This window comes from Vulpes lagopus, chromosome 7 (genome assembly GCF_018345385.1).
Source record: "Vulpes lagopus strain Blue_001 chromosome 7, ASM1834538v1, whole genome shotgun sequence".
NCBI lineage: Eukaryota > Metazoa > Chordata > Mammalia > Carnivora > Canidae > Vulpes > Vulpes lagopus.
In genome coordinates, this window is record NC_054830.1 from 17496716 (window position 1) to 17515945 (window position 19230).

The window sequence follows — 19230 nt, forward strand, 5'->3', positions numbered from 1 at the left end:
ACCACTGTATATAAAGTTGTAGTCCCAGTTGTCTGTTACCCTTTTTTATTTCTCTCTCTCTCTCTCTCTCTATATATATATATGATTTTATTTATTCATGAGAGACAGAGAGGCAGAGGGAGAAGCAGGCTCCATGCAGGGAGCCTGCCGTGGGAGTTGATTCCAGGTCTCCAGGATCAGGCCCTGGGCTGAAGGCGCTAAACCGCTGAGCCACCCGGGCTGCCCATACAATCCTATTTCTTTACAAAGCCAGAGACCTGCAGCAATTAAGACTTAAGCACCCAACATTTGGACAGCTGAGGAGACCTACTAGTTGTCTCAAAAACTAAACTCAGGTATTCAAGGCCTTCTGGACCCTGACAACCATCTCCCTTTCATTTACTGTTTCCACAGACATTCATAGGACACTTACATGCTAAGTGTGGCACTGAGTGTGCAAGGGTAGAGTCTTACCTCTGTTACTCTCTAACACCCAGTTCTGCTCATTTGCCCCACACACCACTGCTGCCCAATAAAATCCTGTCAGGTGCCCAAGTCCTGCTCCTCTTTGAAGCCTTACCTCCTCTCTGCCACAGGTTAACTCCTCCATGTCCGTGTTGTGTTCTTATCTGACTAGTCTTGTATGCCAGTCTCCATGCTAGCTCGATTAACTCCCACTCAACCTGGAGGACAGGCCAAGCGCCACTTTCAAGGAGCCTTTCTTGACTTCCTGAGCTTCGTTCATTCATGACCCGCGCTTGGGACGAGACCACTCAGGCGCTCTCAGGGAAATGAATGAATGTCAACAGCATGAGCAGTGAGTTCCCACCCTCTCCAACACAGGCGCGCCCTTCTCAGGATCACCCCTTCTCCTGAGACCTTTCCTCTCCAGACCGATCTCAAATGCACACATTCGAACGTCTACTGTTCTCAAAGATCCCTCCTCACAAAAGCTGTTTTCATACTCTTGGCCCAACCCCACTCTCTCAGACTCCTCCTCAAGAGAACCTCTGGATATGTGAGAGGGGAGTCCGGCGGGAGGAAATCTTCCAAGTCGCAGAGACCAAACCCCTGAATGCTGCCTGTGTCGATTCACGGGTGTACATTCACATGAATGTCAGGGCCGACTCCGGCGCGTCTGCGGCGAGCGTCGCAGAGCCACCCGCGCTGTAAGGCCGGTAAGCCTCGGCCCCCCCTCACCCTGGTAAGGCAGATCGCGCAGCGCCCATCCCGCGGGAGACCCACGCAAACGCAGCCGCGGGTACCTGAGCGCCCGGCAAAGCTGGACGAGGGGGCGGGGCGGAGCAGGGCGACGCGTTCGGATTAGGTCATTCTCCCGCGCCCGCCGGCTGGCAGCCGATTGGCCCGTGGGCTCGGAGGCGTGGCCCTAGCGGCTGAGGGGAGCGGCGGCGCGCGGGCGGTTGGTCCCGCGATCCGGCCTCGCGGCGACCAGGCCTTGCTTGGTGCCTTCGGAGACTGACCGGCGGAGGCATGGCCGGAACCCCCGCGGCGGGCAGCAGGAGGCGGAGCGGGCTCCCGGCGCCCACCTCTGGCCCTCCCCCCAGCACCGGGCACCCTCCGAGCAAGCGAGCCCGGGGCTTCCCCGCGGCAGCCGTCCCAGACCCCGAAGACCCGTTCGGCGCCCACGGGGATTTCACCGCCGACGACCTGGAGGAACTCGACACCCTCGCGTCGCAGGCCCTGAGCCAGTGCCAGGCCGGGGCTCGGGACACGTCCAGTGAGTGCGCGTCGGGGCCTTTCCCCGGAGGGTGGTGCAGACCTCGCCAGACCTCCCTGAAGGCTGGGACTTCGGAACCCCATAGAGACCGCTACCCCGGTGTCTTGCACCCACCCTTCCGTGCTTAAAATATATAAGAACGGCTTCGTTTAAGCAGCAGTTGTGCCCAAAAAGGTCTTCTGAGTTGGGGGAGAAATGTATCAAGAATGTCAAACAGCCAATTTGAAATACGGAAAACTAGGTTAAGTTTACTGTAGTTTATGAAGTTTGGGCCACAGAGTTCTTGGTTCTAAGCAGAGATCCTTGGAACATCACCACCACCACCTGCACATGGGGTCCCACCCTTCTTGTGACAGACCCCCTCCCCCGCCCCCTTGGGCTGCAAGAACGGAAGAGGGGCTTGGCTAAGGCAAGAGATGAGAGATTTATTCCTTTATACAACCAGTAAGTTGTACTCAGTGCCCAAAACTTTAGGAACTGCAGCATACTTAGCAATTAACCAAAAACAAAAAACCTCCTTCCTTCAGGATCTTACATTCTAGCTGGAGAATGTGTGAAGTATTGTGGGGCTCACAGGAGAAACGTTTTGAGGGCGCCCCGCATTTCTACTTGGATATTTCACAGGCATATTAAATCCTACACATTTATCTCCTGGAAGCCCAGTCATTCTCCAGCATTGTGTGTGGTGCCTGGCAAAGCAGATATTCCAAAAATGTTCATCAATGACTGACTATTGTGTACAGCAGTGACTAGTGCCCCTGTCTATCAGGTGGCACAAGGCAACAGTTCCCTTTCCTCGACCATACATCTGATTCCTTTTCAGATCCTGTAACTTTACCTTCTTAATCCATCTTTGGAATCCATCCTCTTTGTATCCTCTCTATCTTCCTGATCTTTGTTACAATCATTCCTTCCTTCTGTACAATGATCTGCTAAATGGTCTTCCCGTTTCCAGTCTCAATTCCCTACAGGTCAGACTTTATACCACAGCCAGAGTGATCTTTTCAGAACTCCAATCTGGCTGTGTCTCACACAGATACAAGTGAACATCCCTACTGAAAGCGCTGTAATGATTTCCCACTGCCTTTAGTATAAAGATCAAAGTCCTGTGGGTGGCTCATCAGGTTAGGGCTCTAAATCTTGATTTCCGCTTGGGTCATAACCTCAGGGTTGGGAGATTGAGCCCCATGTTGGGCTCCGTACTCAGTATGGAGTCTGCTTGTCTCTCTCCCTCTGCTCTTCTCCCTACTTGTGCTCTCTCTCTCTAAATGAATAAATAAATAAAATCTTTTTTTTAAAAAAGATTGATCCGATGACCGTGAGATCATGAACTGAGCTGAAACCAAGAGTCAGATGCTCAACCAACTGTGCCACACAGACACCCTTAAATTTACTACTTTTAAAATCTGTTGTACCTGTAGTTATTTCCCCCTTTTATTTATTTATTTGTTTATTTATTTATTTTTAAGATTTTATTTATTCATGAGAGACACAGAGAGAGAGGCAGAGACATAGGCAGAGGGAGGAGCAGGCTCCCCGTGGGGAGCCTGACACAGGATTCTATCCCAGGATCCTGGGGTCACGACCTGAGCCAAAGGCAAACACTCAACCACTGAGCCACCCAGGCGCCCCTAAATAAATAAAATCTTAAAAAAAAAAAAATTGTCCTTAAAATGGCCTGCAAAGCTGGTATGACCTGGTCCTTTCCCACTCTCTGGGTTTGAGCCACAGTGACCTTCATTTCTTGAATTCACCCTGCTTTCTTACAATACATAAATTGTACATTTCTGTTTCTTGAATACTGAGTTATTCTTCCCATCCATTCCCCCATCCCCACTCATTTGCTTAATTCCTGCTTATTCTTCAGCTCTCAGCTCAGTCATCACTTCTTTGGGAAGCCTTCCAATCATTCCAGTTGGATCAAATCCCCCTATGATAGGTTCTTCTGTATTTATTGTCTTGTCCAGGTTTTAGCACAGTTGTAATTTTACATTTGTGTGAATTTTTTTTTAATGTCCTGTAAGCTCTATGAGTATGAGGACTAGATCCATTATGCTCCCCACTGTAGCTTTAGAGACTAGATTATGGCAGGTGCTCAGTAGGTGTAGGTGTTGGTTTAGATCTAGGTGCTCAGTAAATATTGTTGAATAATACATCTCCAACTTCTGACCAGTGAAGTCCCCAAAACACCTTTTTAGCCTATAGGTGAGACTCTTAAAATTGGGAGATGAGGAGTGGGGGGGGGGGGGGGGGGGCAGGGTCTGTTATTTCTTAAAGATCATTTATGAGTTTGAATCATGTTCTTATGTTGGAAAATACCTATATTGCTTACTAGATCTTTTTCTAATTTGCTTTCAAGAGTGATTCTTTTCAGCACTGACTGACTAAAGTGGGAAAATGTTGGATCCTGAAAAGTATATGCAAACTGTTTTTTACAGATGTTCATAAGGTCCCCAGATTAGATGGGATGTCAAAAACTCCTGCTGGGAAAAACAGAGAACTTGTTCCAGTTAAAGATAATTTTGAATTAGAGGTACTTCAGACACAATACAAAGAACTTAAAGAAAAGGTAAGTAAGTGACTTGTGGTTCTTAGAGCTAACTTCTTCACTTATGCATGTGTTATAAAGCATTGTACAGGGGGCACCTGGGTGGCTTTGTCATTTGAGCATCTGCCTTCTGCTTGGGTCATGATCCCTGGGATTGAGCCTTATGTCGGGCTCTTTGCTCACCGGGGGGTCTGCTTCTCCCTCTCCCTCTGTGCTTGTCCTCTTGCTCGCTCACTCTCAAATAGATAAACATTTTTTTAAAAAGCATTATACAATAAGATATATGAAAGTTTTAAGAGGCAGCCCTGGTGGCTCAGCGGTTTAGCGGTGCCTTTGGCCCGGGGTGTGATCCTGGAGACTCGGGATCAAGTCCTACATCGAGTTCCCTGCATGGAGCCTGCTTCTCCCTCTGCCTGTGTCTCTGCCTCTCTCTCTCTCTCTCTTTCTATCTCTGTCATGAATAAATAAATAAAATCTTAAAAAAAAAAAAAGTTTTAAAACAAGAGTAGAGTTCAGATTCATCCCACAAAATGGAGGAAGGCTGGGGAAAGCAAGCCAGAAAATTTAGACTGAAATCAAATCCTGAGATTCCTAACAACTAGTCAAGAAAGGAAACACTGTATACCAGGTCCAAAAAGAGATACGGGGGGAATCCCTGGGTGGCTCAGCGGTTTGGCTCCTGCCTTCAGCCCAGGGCGTGATCCTGGAGTCCCAGGATTGAGTCCCGCGTCAGGCTCCCTACATGGAGCCTGCTTCTCCCTCTCCCTCTACCTCTCTCTCTCTCTCTCTGTGTCTCTCATGAATAAATAAATAAAATCTTAAAAAAAAAAAAAAAGAGATACAAACTTTCTGTCATAGCACCGAGACAAATTTATAGCATATATCTTATATAGGGAACACAACATCATAATGCTTGTTGTTTTCCTTAGCAGTTTTACCAAAAGGCAGACATCCTTTATTTTTTTTTTTTTTTAAGATTTTATTTATTTATTCATGAGAGACACAGAGAGAGAGAGAGAGAGAGGCAGAGACACAGGGCAGAGGGAGAAGCAGGCTCCATGCAGGGAGCCCGAGATGGAACTCGATCCCGGGTTTCCAGGATCACGCCCTGGGCCGAAGGCGGTGCTAAACCACTGAGCCACCCGGGCTGCCCAGCAGACATCCTTAAATGACTTTCTGTAGATCCTTAGGAAAACCAGGAATATAGTATGAAATTCTGGATCTGTGAAGTGTGTGATTCAGATTGTTTAATACCTATTAGAACCTACAAAATGTGTATGTGTGGATGACAGTGTGTCCTTAAGCTATCTTGCTGAATGTCCATTGTTCCATGAATGGGCCTAGTAGACCATGGTGACATCTAGTAGGTATGGATATATTTGAGGACTCATTGGTCTGTAGAACATGGTTTACACGTGCTCTCTCCATTTCCCCCGCTATATGTTGAAACAAGCACATATGTAACTTTCCCTTGCAAGCTTTTCACAAGACTGATTTGGGATTTACAGATGAAGGCAATGGAAGAAGAAGTCCTCATTAAAAATGGAGAAATAAAAATATTGCGTGACTCACTGCATCAGACAGAATCCATCTTAGAGGAACAGAGAAGATCACATTTCCTTCTCGAACAAGAGAAAGCTCAAGCACTTGGTGACAAGGAAAAAGAATTTTCCAAAAAGGTGACCCAGAGCTTTTTTTTTTTTTTTCTTTCTTGTTCTGGACACAAGCTTTACCTGCTTACTGAGTTCTTTTAGAGGCGTTGACCAAAGTGTCTATAAATCTTCCAGGAAGATTTCAACAGTTATTTGTCTTAAATATTTTCTGCTATCAGTTAATTGCATATACTTTTCTTCTAGGCTCTACATGTGGATTGGAAAAGGAATTAGATGAAACTGCAGAAATGATAGTTGGTCTTGGCAGAAATAAATCAATAGCTTAGACTTTCCAGAAATAGGATTAAGTAAGATCTTTCTGGCAGATTAGAAACTCAATTGACATAGCTAAGGCCAAAAGGAAATGTATTGACTTCCATAACTAAGTCTGGGTAAAAAAACAGGTGTGCTGAGGCTTTGAATAACTCAAGCCTTGCCAGAACTCATCTTTACTGTCTCCTATACTCTAGACAGGCTCTATCCTTATGGTAAAAGATATGTTCTCTAGCAGCTCTTGGATTCATAAATCATAGCTCTAGAGCAGACTGAATATTTGGCTTCCCTCATCTCAAATCTCTAATTGGTCTGACCTGAGTCAGGTGCCTGTCCCTGACCCAGTTACTGCCACCACAAAGATGATAGCTCCCATTTAAATCGCACAGAGGTATGGAAATGATTATTTCTCAGGAGTTTGGGGGTGGGGGGGAGGTCCATACATACCACCACTTTCCTTCAGGACTTTCCAAGGCTTTAATTTCAAGGACGTGGGTCTTATTCTGCATTCATTCAGCAAATTAGCAAACTTTAAAGAAGCACTAACCTAATGCCCAGCTCTAACAGTAGTAGTTGTCTCTCCACATACATGATGGAAGACCAAGGGAGTTGTAATCAGACAAACCAGAGTTTGAATCCAGGCTTTATCACATATGAGTAGAGACTTCAGGGTAATGACTTAAGCTCTATGACTCATTTTCATTATCTGTTCCAGGAAATAACCAGAAGGGTCGCTATAAGGCTTAAAGGCCCTGCACTTGCTGTGACTGGTGCTGTGACTGGTACCGTGCTTGGCACAGAGTATACCCAGAGAGTAACAGTACTTACTCTTAGTAGTAGGCCAGAGCAGGTCTCCGCATGCTGTGTGGGCTTCTGGTAAAATTCCCAAATACTCTGCCCATACCTGGAATTGTGTACCATTACATTCATCAAAAGGTTGACATGTCACTGTGAGATAAGGCATCTTGCCAAGCTCCAGGCTAGACAGTTCACATTCATCCTTTCTCTTTAACCCCCTCAACCATGAAGACACATATTTGTGTTACAGATAAGCTAAAGTCTAGAGAGGCTGAGTACCTCTCTCACCCTCACAAACTACCTAACAATAGTTTGAACCCTCACAAACTACCTAACAATAGTTCGGGTCAAAATATCTTTTTATTTTTATTTTATTTTTTTTTTAAGATTTTATGTATTTATTCATGAGAGACAGAGAGAGAGAGAGAGAGGCAGAGACACAGGAAGAGGGAGAAGCAGGCTCCCTTCAGGGAGCCCGACGTGGGACTCGATCCTCGGTCTCCAGGTCACACCCTGGGCCAAAGGCGGTGCCAAACCACTGAGCCACTGGGGCTGCCCTCAACATATTTTTTTAGAATACCATGTTGACTTTCAGGAAGAAAGCTAAAACTTGGTAGAGAGGACATTTGTGTTACAGCAGACTTTCATACTTATTTCTCATTGTTTTTTTTCCTTAATGAGCTTGAAATTTTGAAGCCCAGAGATATTTTCACATGTTTGATGGGGCTGCCACAAGTATGTTGCTTTTGCCTTCCAGCTCCAATCATTGCAGTCTGAACTTCAATTTAAAGATGCAGAGATGAATGAATTAAGGACAAAGCTTCAGACCAGCGAACGAGCAAATAAACTGGCTGCTCCCTCCATTCCCCATGCCAGGTAATGATGGTGCTAGAGGGAGAGTTGTTTTGCATGGTTTAGTAGAAAATATGAATAACAGGGTCAGGCTAGTCTTGAATGAAGGCCATTTAAACTTTGTCATTTGGACATAGACCCTCTTTCCTGAAGGCCTCGAAGGTGGTTTAGATGAGGCATGAATGGTCTAATGCATTACAGCATAAATACCTCACACTCTAGAATGGCTTCCTCTCTGTAGGACTTTTTACTCAGGACTAAAAAAGGCTGGAAAGATGCTCTCTGAACTTTTGGGGTGGCCCAGTCTTCATTTTTATGTAATTTGTTTCAGATAACTGATTTTGCCCCACGTGTAAACATGTTTCAGTGCCAGCTACCTGGCACATTTTTTTCTCATTTGCTGCCCTGGGGGACCTTTGTCCAACAGCCCCCACCTTTGCTGCAGATGTGATCAGCTTCTTAATGGTCTTGTCCTGTCCCCTGCCTGCCAGAGAAGTCTGGCATGCTATTGATCCCAGCCTTGAAATTTGAACAATATGAATCAGGGTATCTTTTTCTGGTATTGAACATTCTGCTGCCTTTGCTCATAATGGGAGAGTATAAAATTGAACTCTTCTTGCGTTGCCTAGTTCAGGTAAGACAGGAGAGTGGAGGAGACCCATCCTCACCTCCTCACACATCTCGGACAGAAGGGTCTTGGCATTGTCTGATGCGCTCAGAGTGTTAAAGCTGCTTCTCTAACACAAAGACACTGGCACTGAGTACCTGGCTCAATTTTCAAGTTATAGGACCCAACATGCCTTTTCACAGACCCTCTTTCTACTGAAAATCTTTTAATTCAGCCGCTGGGGACTATTAAATAAGAGGTTGTTGTACATTAAAAACATATTTTGGTGGAATTGGAAATAGTAATGGAATTATGGCCAATGTTGGGTGATTAGAAGAATAAAGACATCAAAGAGTTTTTCAACAATTTGGATCAAAATGCCTTGAATTTTGCACTGCTATCCTGACAAAGAATGATAAATATATAATAGATAAAACCTTTGGTCAAAGCATCTAGACATGAAAAGTTTAACACTTAAACAAATTAGAAGTTTTATAACCAGGTATTTTAAGTGCTTTTTAGCAGAATCATTACTTTGGTTTCATAGTTAACTTTTTCCAGTCCTAGGAAAAGCCCTTCTGTGGCTATAAAGCCAGAAGCTTCTTCTCCACAATTTGGAAAACCATCTTTCCCTACAAAGGAGTCTTTTAGTGCTAACATGTCCCTTCCCCACCCCTTCCAGACAGAGCCAGGATACAAGTCCCTCGTGGGCAGAGAGGGTAAGTCAGTCTATCTCTTGTCTATTGCCGTGTAACCAATTGTTCAAACCTGTGGCTTAAAACAATAATGAGTATTTCTCCTGGTTCTGTGGGACAACAATTCTGATAGAGCACAGTGGGGATGGTTTGTCTCTATGAGGACTGGAATCACTGAAGGGTTGTCTGGGGCCGGAGAATCAGTTTCAAAGTGGCTTACTCACATGACTGGCAATGCAGTTCTCCACATGTGGGCCTCTCCACAGAGCTACGTGGGTGACCTCATAACCTGGTGGACGGCTTCCTCTAGCGGTAACAAACCAGAGAGAGCTGGTGGAAGCTAGCCCTTTTATGGCCTAGCCTTGGAAATCTTGTATCATCACTTCTGCTACAGTCTGTTCCTTAGAAGCCATGTTCAAGGGGAAGGAAACTAGGCTGCACCTTCTGAAGAGAAGTGTGTCTAGAATTTCCAGGTATAATTTAAAACCTCCCCAGTCGACATCCATTGACATACAAGGAACACAGCTAGTATACAGGAATTTGTGTTCCTTTCAGCCGTGAGTTTGTGCCACTGAGTCCAGACTGAGGGTGTGCTACTGCTTTATAGAGAGGGACACAATCTAGCATTGGTAGATTTTCACTGTGAGAATGTGCTGTGTCAGTTTATCTTACAATTCAGATATATTGCCTCTCTCCTACCACCATCAATTCTTTCAAGTCATTGGCCATCACGCCACCTCTGAGAACCTCAACCATTCACATTTTTGGCATCTGGCAAATACGGGAACAGTATAGGATAATTGTTAGGACCAGGCAATGTTGCCTACCGGCCGGGCAGAAACCCCAATCACACTACTTACTGGCTTGTGTGATGTGGGTAAGCAAGTCTTTTAACCCCTGTGCCTCTGTTTTCCTAGATATAAAATAGTGCTAATGATATAACACTTGCTCTTAGGGTTGCTTTGAGGAACAAATAAGCTAACATGGGTAAAGCTCTTAGAACAGAGTCTATCGGGCACAGAATAAGCACCGTAAGTATTAGTGATTAGTGCTTTTATGTTATATTGCCTCATTTTTTTTTTAAGATTTTATTTATTCATGAGAGACAGAGAGAGATAGAGAGGCAGAGATACAGTCAGAGGGAGAAGCAGGCTCCATGCAGGGAGCCCTATGTGGGACTTGATCTGGGACTCACGCCCTGAGCTGAAGGCAGATGCTTTACCGCTAAGCCACCCAGGCGTCCCATATTGCTTCATTTTAAAGTGGGGCAAACAACTTCTCTTTCCTTCCCCTTCCCCTTCTCTTCCCCCTTCCCCTTCCCTTCCTTTGTAGGAGTTCCTGTTTTTTTTTTTTTTTTTTTTTTATGATAGTCATACAGAGAGAAAGAGAGAGGCAGAGACACAGGCAGAGGGAGAAGCAGGCTCCATGCACCGGGAGCCTGATGTGGGATTCGATCCCGGGTCTCCAGGATCGCGCCCTGGGCCAAAGGCAGGCGCCAAACCGCTGCGCCACCCAGGGATCCCGGAGTTCCTGCTTTGCATGAGAAAGGCAAAAATGTGAGGATTCTTGAGTTGCTCTGGTTTGTTTGTTTTTTTAAAGATTTTATTTATTTATTCATGAGGGACACAGAGAGAGAGAGAGAGAGAGAGAGAGAGAGAGAGAGAGAGGGGCAAGGACATAGGCAGAGGGATAAGCAGCCTCCAGGCAGGGAGCCCGATGTGAGACTCAATCCCAGGTCTCCAGGACCACACCCTGGGCTGAAGGTGGTGCTAAACCACTGAGCCATCTGGGCTGCCCATGGCTCTTGTTTTAAACTCAGTATGGGGTGCCTGGCTGGCCTAGTCCATAGAGCCTGCGACTCTTGATCTCAGCGTCGTGAGTTCGAGTCCCATGTTGATGGTAGAGTTTATTTAAAAAAGTAAATTAAAAACTTGCTACATTCAAGAGTTTCTGATGTGCCTGTGCTTTTGTGCTCAAGTTTTGATTCATGTTTTATCTAGTTGTAGAGAATAAGAACCACAGTATGGGAGGTGACCCCGTAAAGCAAGAAGAATCCCAGAAAAGTCTAATTGACAGCTGGATGCAGAGATCAAACACTCAAGGTACCAGAACCCCTGCTCCTTGTGCAGGAGGCCGGCACAGCTCCGGTAGTCCTCTGCAGAGCTACAATAGAAATGCCTCTGAAAACCAGCACCCCAGGCAGTCCTTCAGAGGGGCCAGGGGAACAGTAGTCTGTGACTTAAGCAGAAGACTGTAAAATAGAAGGGGCCAAAGCAGGTATGTCCCAGAGCCCTCAGCACCCACAGGGAGCTTAAGGGTAGCTTAGATGACAGTTAGCATCCAAGAAACCCTCACTTTTCCCTCAAGCCTTAGAAAAGGCCTCCCTTGTTAGAACCTTCTAGAATCACCTTGTCTTCTACAGGTTCCATTCTCATAAACCTTCTCCTGAAGCAGCCTTTGATCCCAGGGTCATCTTTAGGTCTGTGCCACCTCCTGAGCAGTTGTTCTGAGGCTCCTACTGGCACCCTGCTACAGCCACTGGGGTTTGGCAGGTAAGCCTCAGACTCCTCAAAAGCTCACTTAGGAAGAAGTTCCTAGGAAGCAAGTCCCTTTCTGGTCTGGGCCAGCCTGGGAGGTCTGTGTGCTTGGGGGGAAACTAGAGAATTTGGCAGGCAGGTTGTTTGGGGCCCTTGACCTTGTCTCCATCTCATACTTACGTGTTTTCTTTTGTATTTGCTGCTAGTACCTTGACTGGGATTTCAAGCCTGAGAACCACAGGTTCTCGCGATGGGTCATTTCCCCTCTTGGCCTTGAAAGAAGCACAGAACCTGGCACTCACTGGATTGAATCTGATTGCCAGGGATGAAAGCTCGTGTGATGGAGACCCAGCAGAGGGAGGCAGAAGGGCCTTCCCACTCTGCCAGCTTCCTGGAGCTGTGCATCTCCTCCCCCTGGTACAGTTCTTTATCGGCTTACACTGCCAGGCTCTGCAAGATTTGGCAGCAGCCAAGAGAAATGGAGCACCTGGGGACTCACCAACACATTCCTCCTGCGTGAGCTCTGGGGGAGAGGCCAGCCTCGAGGACTCACCTTGCAACATGGAAGGCTTCTCTGTGGCTTCACTCAGTGTTCTTCAGCACCTGGTGTGCCACAGCGGAGCAGTTGTCCACCTATTACTGTCAGATGCAGGGGTGGATTCTGCTGCTAGGGAAGGAAACCAGAGCCAGGTTCAAGGACAAGATCATGAGGATGTGTCCTCAGCCCCAAGGGGGTTTGCCAATGACCAAGGCCAGCATCCACTACTGAAGATGCTTCTTCACCTGTTGACTTTCTCTTCTTCAGCAACAGGTCACCTTCAAGCCAGTGTCCTGAGCCAATGTCTTAAGATTTTGGTGAAATTAGCTGAAAACGCTTCCTTTGATTTCCTGCCCAGGTATAACACAGCTTGGGAGTCATGATTCTTCGTGGGTCTTACCTGACCTCTTGAGGTCTGTCCTGTGGCCCTTATACTTTGCCCACATCTTGACTTATCTATACTGCTCAGTGCTAAACCTTGGTTTTACACTCTAAGACTTCGTTCAGGGAGTTTTGGAGTGATGGAGTGGGGACAGGTGTTAGGAGAACCAAGGAAGTGATTTATTTGGCTTAATTCTGCCTCTGTACAGCAAGTAAGCAAAAGACATGTGATGAAAGAAGGGTTTTAGCCACTATGGAAACATGTCCTGTCTGCAGGACAAAGGCTGAACCAAGAGTCCTGAACCTGAGCCATGAATGAAGACTGTGTATCACACCACATTTAAGTTTGGTGAAGTTCCCCAAGGAAGCAGAGGGTGTGGGGTAGGTCTGCAGCCCATAAGCTGACTTTGCTGGGAATCTGCCCATCATCATTGTGCCCTACTCTGACATGAGCCATAGGTTACCTGCTCCTCTTAAGGTTTGTTAGAAGTGGTTGTATAATGAACCTCGCTTGTGAACACTATTGTCATAAATTCCTAACTTGGGATTCCAGAGCCTTAAGACTGGGAGGAACTGTAAACACCATCTAGCCCATCCCCTCATTCAGTAATCCTGTCTCCCTGTCAGCATGCCACCAAGAGGCCAGTTCCTATTTGGAATAACTCTACTGGCTGCACTTACCTTAAGCTTTTAGTCTCTGAGCTTAGCACACTTGTTGCCTAAAAACATTTCTGGATCCTGGTTTCCATTTGAGGATATTCTAGTTGGTCCAGTCCATCCTAAAGGTAGTCCTCAGAGCTGGACACAGTACCTTAGTGTAGTGTAGGCAGCTCCATAGGTTCAGAACCATCACCTATGTTTCTGGCACAGACCTAGCTCATAGTGGCTGGTTGCTTGTTTCATTGGTGTTGAATGAATCCCAAGAACCACTTTTTACCACTCCTCTTAGTAGATACACCATCATTCCATTCCTGTTGAGCTTGTTCATGAGGACATGGAAAAACAGCTATTTAGTGGATGCTTACTAGGCCAGACAGAGACCTTCTGTTCACTAGCTCATGTGACAGCCTCTAAGCCCTCATCCTCACACCCAGCATGGAGCCTGGCTCACTATAAGCACTCAGTATTTGTTATATGAATATGAATAGAGAGCATGCTGGGTGAATTTCAAGCCAGGCTCCTAAACTTGCCCCTAATCATTGTCTGACACCACCTCCCACTTGGTGCTTCTCTTCAGAATCCCTACATCCTTGCAGGCTGAACCCCACTACCACACAGCTTCCTGTTCACCTTGGAATGAAAGCTAAGGACATGTGCCACCAAGGCTCCAAAGCAATGTGCAATGAGACACAAGTAGCCAGGCAGACTGTAGTCTCATAAAGGGCACCTCTGCCCACCCAGGCTTCAGGACAAATTATCCCCTTAGACCCATGTTTTCATACCACATCTGGTGTAGACATAGGTCCAGGGTCATCCCTAGGTACTAGGATGGCAGTGGCTTTTGAGCAGAGAGGTCTTAATCCCCAGCTTCAGACAGAACAGTAGGACTACATTGTGTGTTTGGGGGTTCTGGAAAAAAAATTTTAAAAAAGGTTCTGATGCTATCAAAAAATAATTTGGAAACCACTGTGTCATACATAAAGATGGATTTTTCTTGCAGATAGTTTCAGGGACTTTACACGTGGACTAGAGACCACTTCTAACTTCATGGTGAAATTGAGTAACCACCAGGTTAAACCCAGTGTCCCACAAAGTTCACACTCCCTGCAACTGAAATCATGCAGCTTATCCACTGTATGGGATTTGCTCTAAAATGATTTCACTCCAAATAATAAGAAGTTGTTTCATAATGGCATACTGAGGAATATTCTCAACCCTCGATGGTGTGTACTGAGGTGCTGCAGATGCTTGCAGGGGGACATGTAGAATTGCCCCTCTCCCCACCCATGGGGTTGTGTGGGTTAAGCAAATAGCAGTAGTTGTCTTGGGACTTAGTTCCTTTGTTTTCTGTGCCTGTGAAACCTGGGGGAGAGTGTGCCCAGAACTCCTCACCCATGCACTCTCCAAGTAGGTACCTGCTCATACTTGGTGACAGAGGAACTGATGTTTTCGAAAATGCTCTGCTCAGCAAGTGGTCTCATAAAATCCCACCCTAGCCAAGTCTGCATTTGTCACTTCTGGAGCCTGACCAGTTCTCAGATAGTGGGATCATAACATTCTCTCACACCCAAGTTAAGATCTGCCTCCCTGTTTGGGAGCAGAGGTGGAAAGCACCCACAAGCAATGTGGAAGCAAGGCACCCCAGGTCCAGGGAGGCATCCCCTGTTTACAGGTGGCACTGTGCCTGGTAAGGGCCTGTCCTAAGCCACAGCAATACTGCAATGGAGGCCAGTACCCACTCATTCACAGGAAGCGGATGTACTAGCAAGTAGGTGGTAGTGGTCAGCCAGCATTTGAACCCAGGCCTGAACCACAGCTCCTTGTACTACCTGCTCAAAACTTCCTGTTGCCTCCAGTGAAAAGTGGGTGAGTTGTGGGATTGGGTTATCAGTGTCCTGTCCCTCTGGGCCCCTGTGCTATAGGTTCCAGTGTGTGTTCCGGGTGCTGCCACAGTGCCTCAGCCCCGAGAGCCCCCTGCCCAGTGTGCTGCTGACTGTTGAGCTCCTCTCCCTCCTGGTGGACCACGAGAAGCTGGCCCCTCAACTCTGCTCCCACTCAGGTAAAGCAGGGCAGGGGTGGGCGGCTGGGCTGCTCCTTCAGGTTGGAAGCAAGGGTGGTGGCAGGGGCAGGTCAGAGGCCTCTTCAGGGCTTCTGTAGTTTGTGCCCTGGGCTCCGGGTAAGAAGGGAGACCCTGAGTGAGAGGTGGGGCATCCTTTTCAGAAGGCTGTCTCCTCCTGCTGCTGTACATGTACATCACATCAAGGCCTGACAAAGTGGCCTCCGAGACACAGTGGCTTCAACTAGAACAAGAGGTAAATTCCTGAGCCCCCTCTGCGAACTGCTCACCATCCCACTCCACCTAAGGGCCACTGTTCCTACTCCTTCTGGGGAGAACGGGGCTTAATTCATTTTGGTAACAAAGCAAACTCAGTTTGAGGGCTCCACACTGCACAGAAGCCATAAAGGTGGACCCAAGAATGTCCTGAAATTTGACAGATTTGACTGATAATGGGTCCTACCCTGGCTTTGGGGCCCAGAGGCAGGTGGGTCACTGGCGAGACACATGTATTAGCCCATAGTCTAGCCTGGGAAGGCCCCACAACACCATTTCTTGGATCCTGCTGTACAGACAGGCAGTTGCTAAGGCAACTGGAGCACTTGTAGGAGAAGCCTTAGAAAGCCCTCACTGTGATCAGGGTCTCATTCTGCCACAGATGGAACAGTCTGTTCTTGTTCTAGGCCGTGTGGCTCCTGGCTAAGCTTGGCGTGCAGAGCCCCTCCTCCTCAGTCACTGGCTCTAATTGCCAGTGCAACGTGGAGGTGAGTGCCCCAGAGGCCAACAGCGTGGCAGCTCTGTTGGGGGGTGAGGTGACCCTATGCAAGGACCCTCTGCTCCTTCTAACCCTCTGCCATCATTCAGAACCCTCCTCACCTGGAGTGGCCAGGAAGGGTGCTGTCCAGCTGAGCAGGTAGTGAAGGTGCAGGAGCCCTGAGACGCGGCCTCGGCCTTCACTCTTCCCTAGGTGGTCAGAGCACTCACAGTGATGCTGCACAGACAGTGGCTGACAGTGCGGAGGGCAGGGGTGTCCCCAAGGACAGACTGCCAGAGGCGGACAGTGCGGTGTCTGCGGGACACAGTGTTGCTGCTGCACGGCCTGTCCCAGAAGGACAAGCTCTTCACTGTGCACTGCGTGGAGGTCCTGCATCAGTATGACCAGGTGATGCCAGGGGTCAGCATGCTGATTCGAGGGCTCCCTGATGTGGCCGACTGTGAAGGTGAGCGGCAGGAGGAACGCCCACCCCCTGCCCAACCCACATGCGGGGTTTCTCTGAAGTTCATGGACAGGTCAGACTTCTTGGCCGTAAGTCAGCAGTCTTCCCTCCAAGCAGCCTTTGCTGGCACGGGGGTCATATTGGCTTTACTGCTCAGACTCCTCTCTGAGCATATCAGGCTGCCTTTTGCTTGTATCTGTTGAGTTGGCCTGGCAGAGCCACGGTTTTTCCAGAAACATCCCTGTCTGAATTGCCTTTTTATCACTGCTTGCAGTAGCTGAGGGATCAAGGCCTGGGCGTGGAAGGGACTGGTTAGTTCCCTTGGGTGTGGGGGAAGAGCGGTCGGTGGGTCTTCCCCCCCACCTGTGCCCACCTCCAGGCCTTCACCATAAACCCCTCTTCTCTTTGCTCAGAGGCAGCCCTGGATGACCTCTGTGCTGCTGAAACCGATACCGATGACCCCGAGATGGACTGTAGCTGAGGCCAGTGAGCATTGAGCCACATGGTGGCACCAGAACCACTACTTCCCTCACCACATCAACTGATTAAAAACAGTGAAGCGCTGTTTGAGAACACACTAGCCTTGTGATGTTTCCTGAGTCTGATCTGTGGCGGCTGAGTGGGAGGGATGGAGCAGGAGCCAGACCCAGGGAAGGCTGGGATCCTTCTTCCTGTCCCTGGCTGGAATTGAGACCCTGTCCCCATGGTAATGAATCTGCCCAGAGTTAGGAACCCTGCCCTGCCCTGCCTGTGGAATTATCATGAGTCATAGCTTTGGGGCTGAGGCCATGGGAAGAAACCATTGTGTGATGAGGGAGGAGGGAGGAGGCAGCCGTCAGCCCAGGCCTACACCAGGGAGACCTGAGCAAGTGGGGCCAAGGGGTGGGTGCAAGGTGGCCGCAGCAGGGGTGCCTGGCAGGCTAGGGTCCTGGTGCTAGCCTTCCCCAAGGGCTGGGCACCATTGCCCTTATCCTGCCAGCTACCTCCCATGGTATGAGGGCTCTGATGCATTGTGCTAGCCAGCGGGGCCCACAGCCCCACAGTGGTAGGTCTGAGGCCTTTGCAGAGTCACGAGGAGGTAATGCTGGGGAGGGACAGACCTGGCCTGCTGACAGCAGGGCGGGCCTCACTTAGGACAGCCTATAGGCGGCTCACACTCTGTTTCACTTCCCGCCACTGCTGCCAGCAAGAACCAGCCAGACTGCACCCTGAATCACTGCTGCCTGACTGCTACTTGGTAAGTGAGGACCCCCCATGGGGATGGGGCAGGGTGGGAAGGCCCCACCCCCCACCCAGGCCCAGACTAGGTGGGTGCTAGGCTAGGAGCCAAGCCTCCCCCAGATAGCTGAGTATGCTCCCCCCTAAGGAAGCCACCCCACCCTCTCTGGCTTCCTGCCTTGTAAATGGGTCCTGGAGCTCACCCACAGTGCCTGCATTTGCAGAGAAGGCCAGAGATGTGCTCCTTCCGGCCCTGCCCCACCCCCCACCCGCTTTAGCTCTTTCCACTGGAGCACTCATACATCCACTTCCCACCCCATGCTCCTCCCTAGGCTCAGCGGCAGGCACCGACCATGGGCTCGCAGGCCCCAGCCCAGGGTCCCGTGCAGACCCTCATCTTCTTGGACCTGGAGGCCACTGGCCTGCCTTCCTCTCAGCCCAAGGTCACGGAGCTGTGCTTGCTGGCTGTCCACAGATGTGCCCTGGAGAGCTCCCCCACCCCTCAGGGGCAACGTCCCACAGTGCCCCCACCACCTCGGGTGGTAGACAAGCTCTCTCTGTGCGTGGCTCCAGGGAAGGCCTGCAGCCCAGAAGCCAGTAAGATCACAGGCCTGAGCACAGCTGTACTGGCAGCACATGGGCGTCAACGCTTCGATGCCGACCTGGCCAACCTGCTCCAAGCCTTCCTACGGCGCCAGCCACAGCCCTGGTGCCTTGTGGCACACAACGGTGACCGATACGACTTCCCCTTGCTCCAGGCAGAGCTGGCTGTCCTAGGCCTTGCCAGCATTCTGGATGGTGCCTTCTGTGTGGATAGCATTGCTGCCTTGAAGGCCCTGGAGCAAGCTGCCAGCCCCTCGGAGCATGGCCCAAGGAAAAGCTACAGCCTTGGTAGCATCTACACACGCTTGTATGGGCAGGCCCCACCAGACTCCCACATGGCTGAGGGTGACGTCCTAGCCCTGCTCAGCATCTGTCAGTGGAGGCCACAGGCCCTGCTACAGTGGGTTGATGCTAATGCCAGGCCTTTCAGCACTGTCAAGCCCATGTATGGGGTCACAGCCTCTGCTGGAACCAACCCAACACCATCTGCCACCACAGCCACTATACCCCTGGCTAGAGCCAGGGACACTAGTGCTAACATTGGCAGGGGCAGGAAGCCCAAGACCCTTCCTCCCGTGGAGGGCCCTGAAGCCTCACCCAGGGAGGGATTGCTGGCCCCACTGGGCCTGCTGGCCTTCCTCACCTTGGCAATAGCCACACTGTATGGGCTCTCCCTGGCCACACCTGGGCAATAGTTCAAGAAGGAAAGTCTAACTAATAAAGACCCCCTACACACACACACAGCATTGAGTGGCCACTCACCTCTACCCTCCTTGGCAGCCTTAGAGCCTTCTGCACCTCTGCCCACACTCAGGGGCCTGGGGAGGGGGCCATAGAGAATGGCAGTCTTTGTCCTTCACCCTCCCCAGCAGGATGGT

At 49.0% G+C, this 19230-nt stretch overlaps 2 protein-coding genes across 4 annotated transcripts; both read left to right on the top strand.

The window, feature by feature from the left end:
- Positions 1 to 150: 150 nt before the first annotated feature.
- Positions 151 to 17108, top strand: LOC121494835 (ATR interacting protein). 2 transcript variants are annotated; one of them, XM_041761821.1, is made up of 13 exons: positions 830 to 1717; positions 4156 to 4286; positions 5774 to 5944; positions 7746 to 7864; positions 9009 to 9166; positions 11143 to 11244; positions 11565 to 11694; positions 11886 to 12575; positions 15181 to 15317; positions 15479 to 15570; positions 15998 to 16078; positions 16282 to 16534; positions 16945 to 17108. In XM_041761821.1, exons 1-13 carry the CDS (start codon positions 1471 to 1473, stop codon positions 17010 to 17012), a joined length of 2379 nt encoding a protein of 792 aa, XP_041617755.1. In that variant the 5' UTR covers positions 830 to 1470; the 3' UTR covers positions 17013 to 17108. The 2 variants fall into 2 exon arrangements, with proteins under 2 accessions (XP_041617756.1, XP_041617755.1); XM_041761822.1 differs by lacking the exon at positions 11886 to 12575 and having other exon boundaries at positions 151 to 1717.
- Positions 17109 to 17125: 17 nt separating this feature from the next.
- On the top strand, positions 17126 to 19202 carry TREX1 (three prime repair exonuclease 1). 2 transcript variants are annotated; one of them, XM_041761826.1, is made up of 3 exons: positions 17126 to 17237; positions 17718 to 17768; positions 18082 to 19202. In XM_041761826.1, exons 1-3 carry the CDS (start codon positions 17235 to 17237, stop codon positions 19045 to 19047), a joined length of 1020 nt encoding a protein of 339 aa, XP_041617760.1. In that variant the 5' UTR covers positions 17126 to 17234; the 3' UTR covers positions 19048 to 19202. The 2 variants fall into 2 exon arrangements, with proteins under 2 accessions (XP_041617760.1, XP_041617759.1); XM_041761825.1 differs by lacking the exon at positions 17126 to 17237 and having other exon boundaries at positions 17248 to 17768.
- Positions 19203 to 19230: the final 28 nt, after the last annotated feature.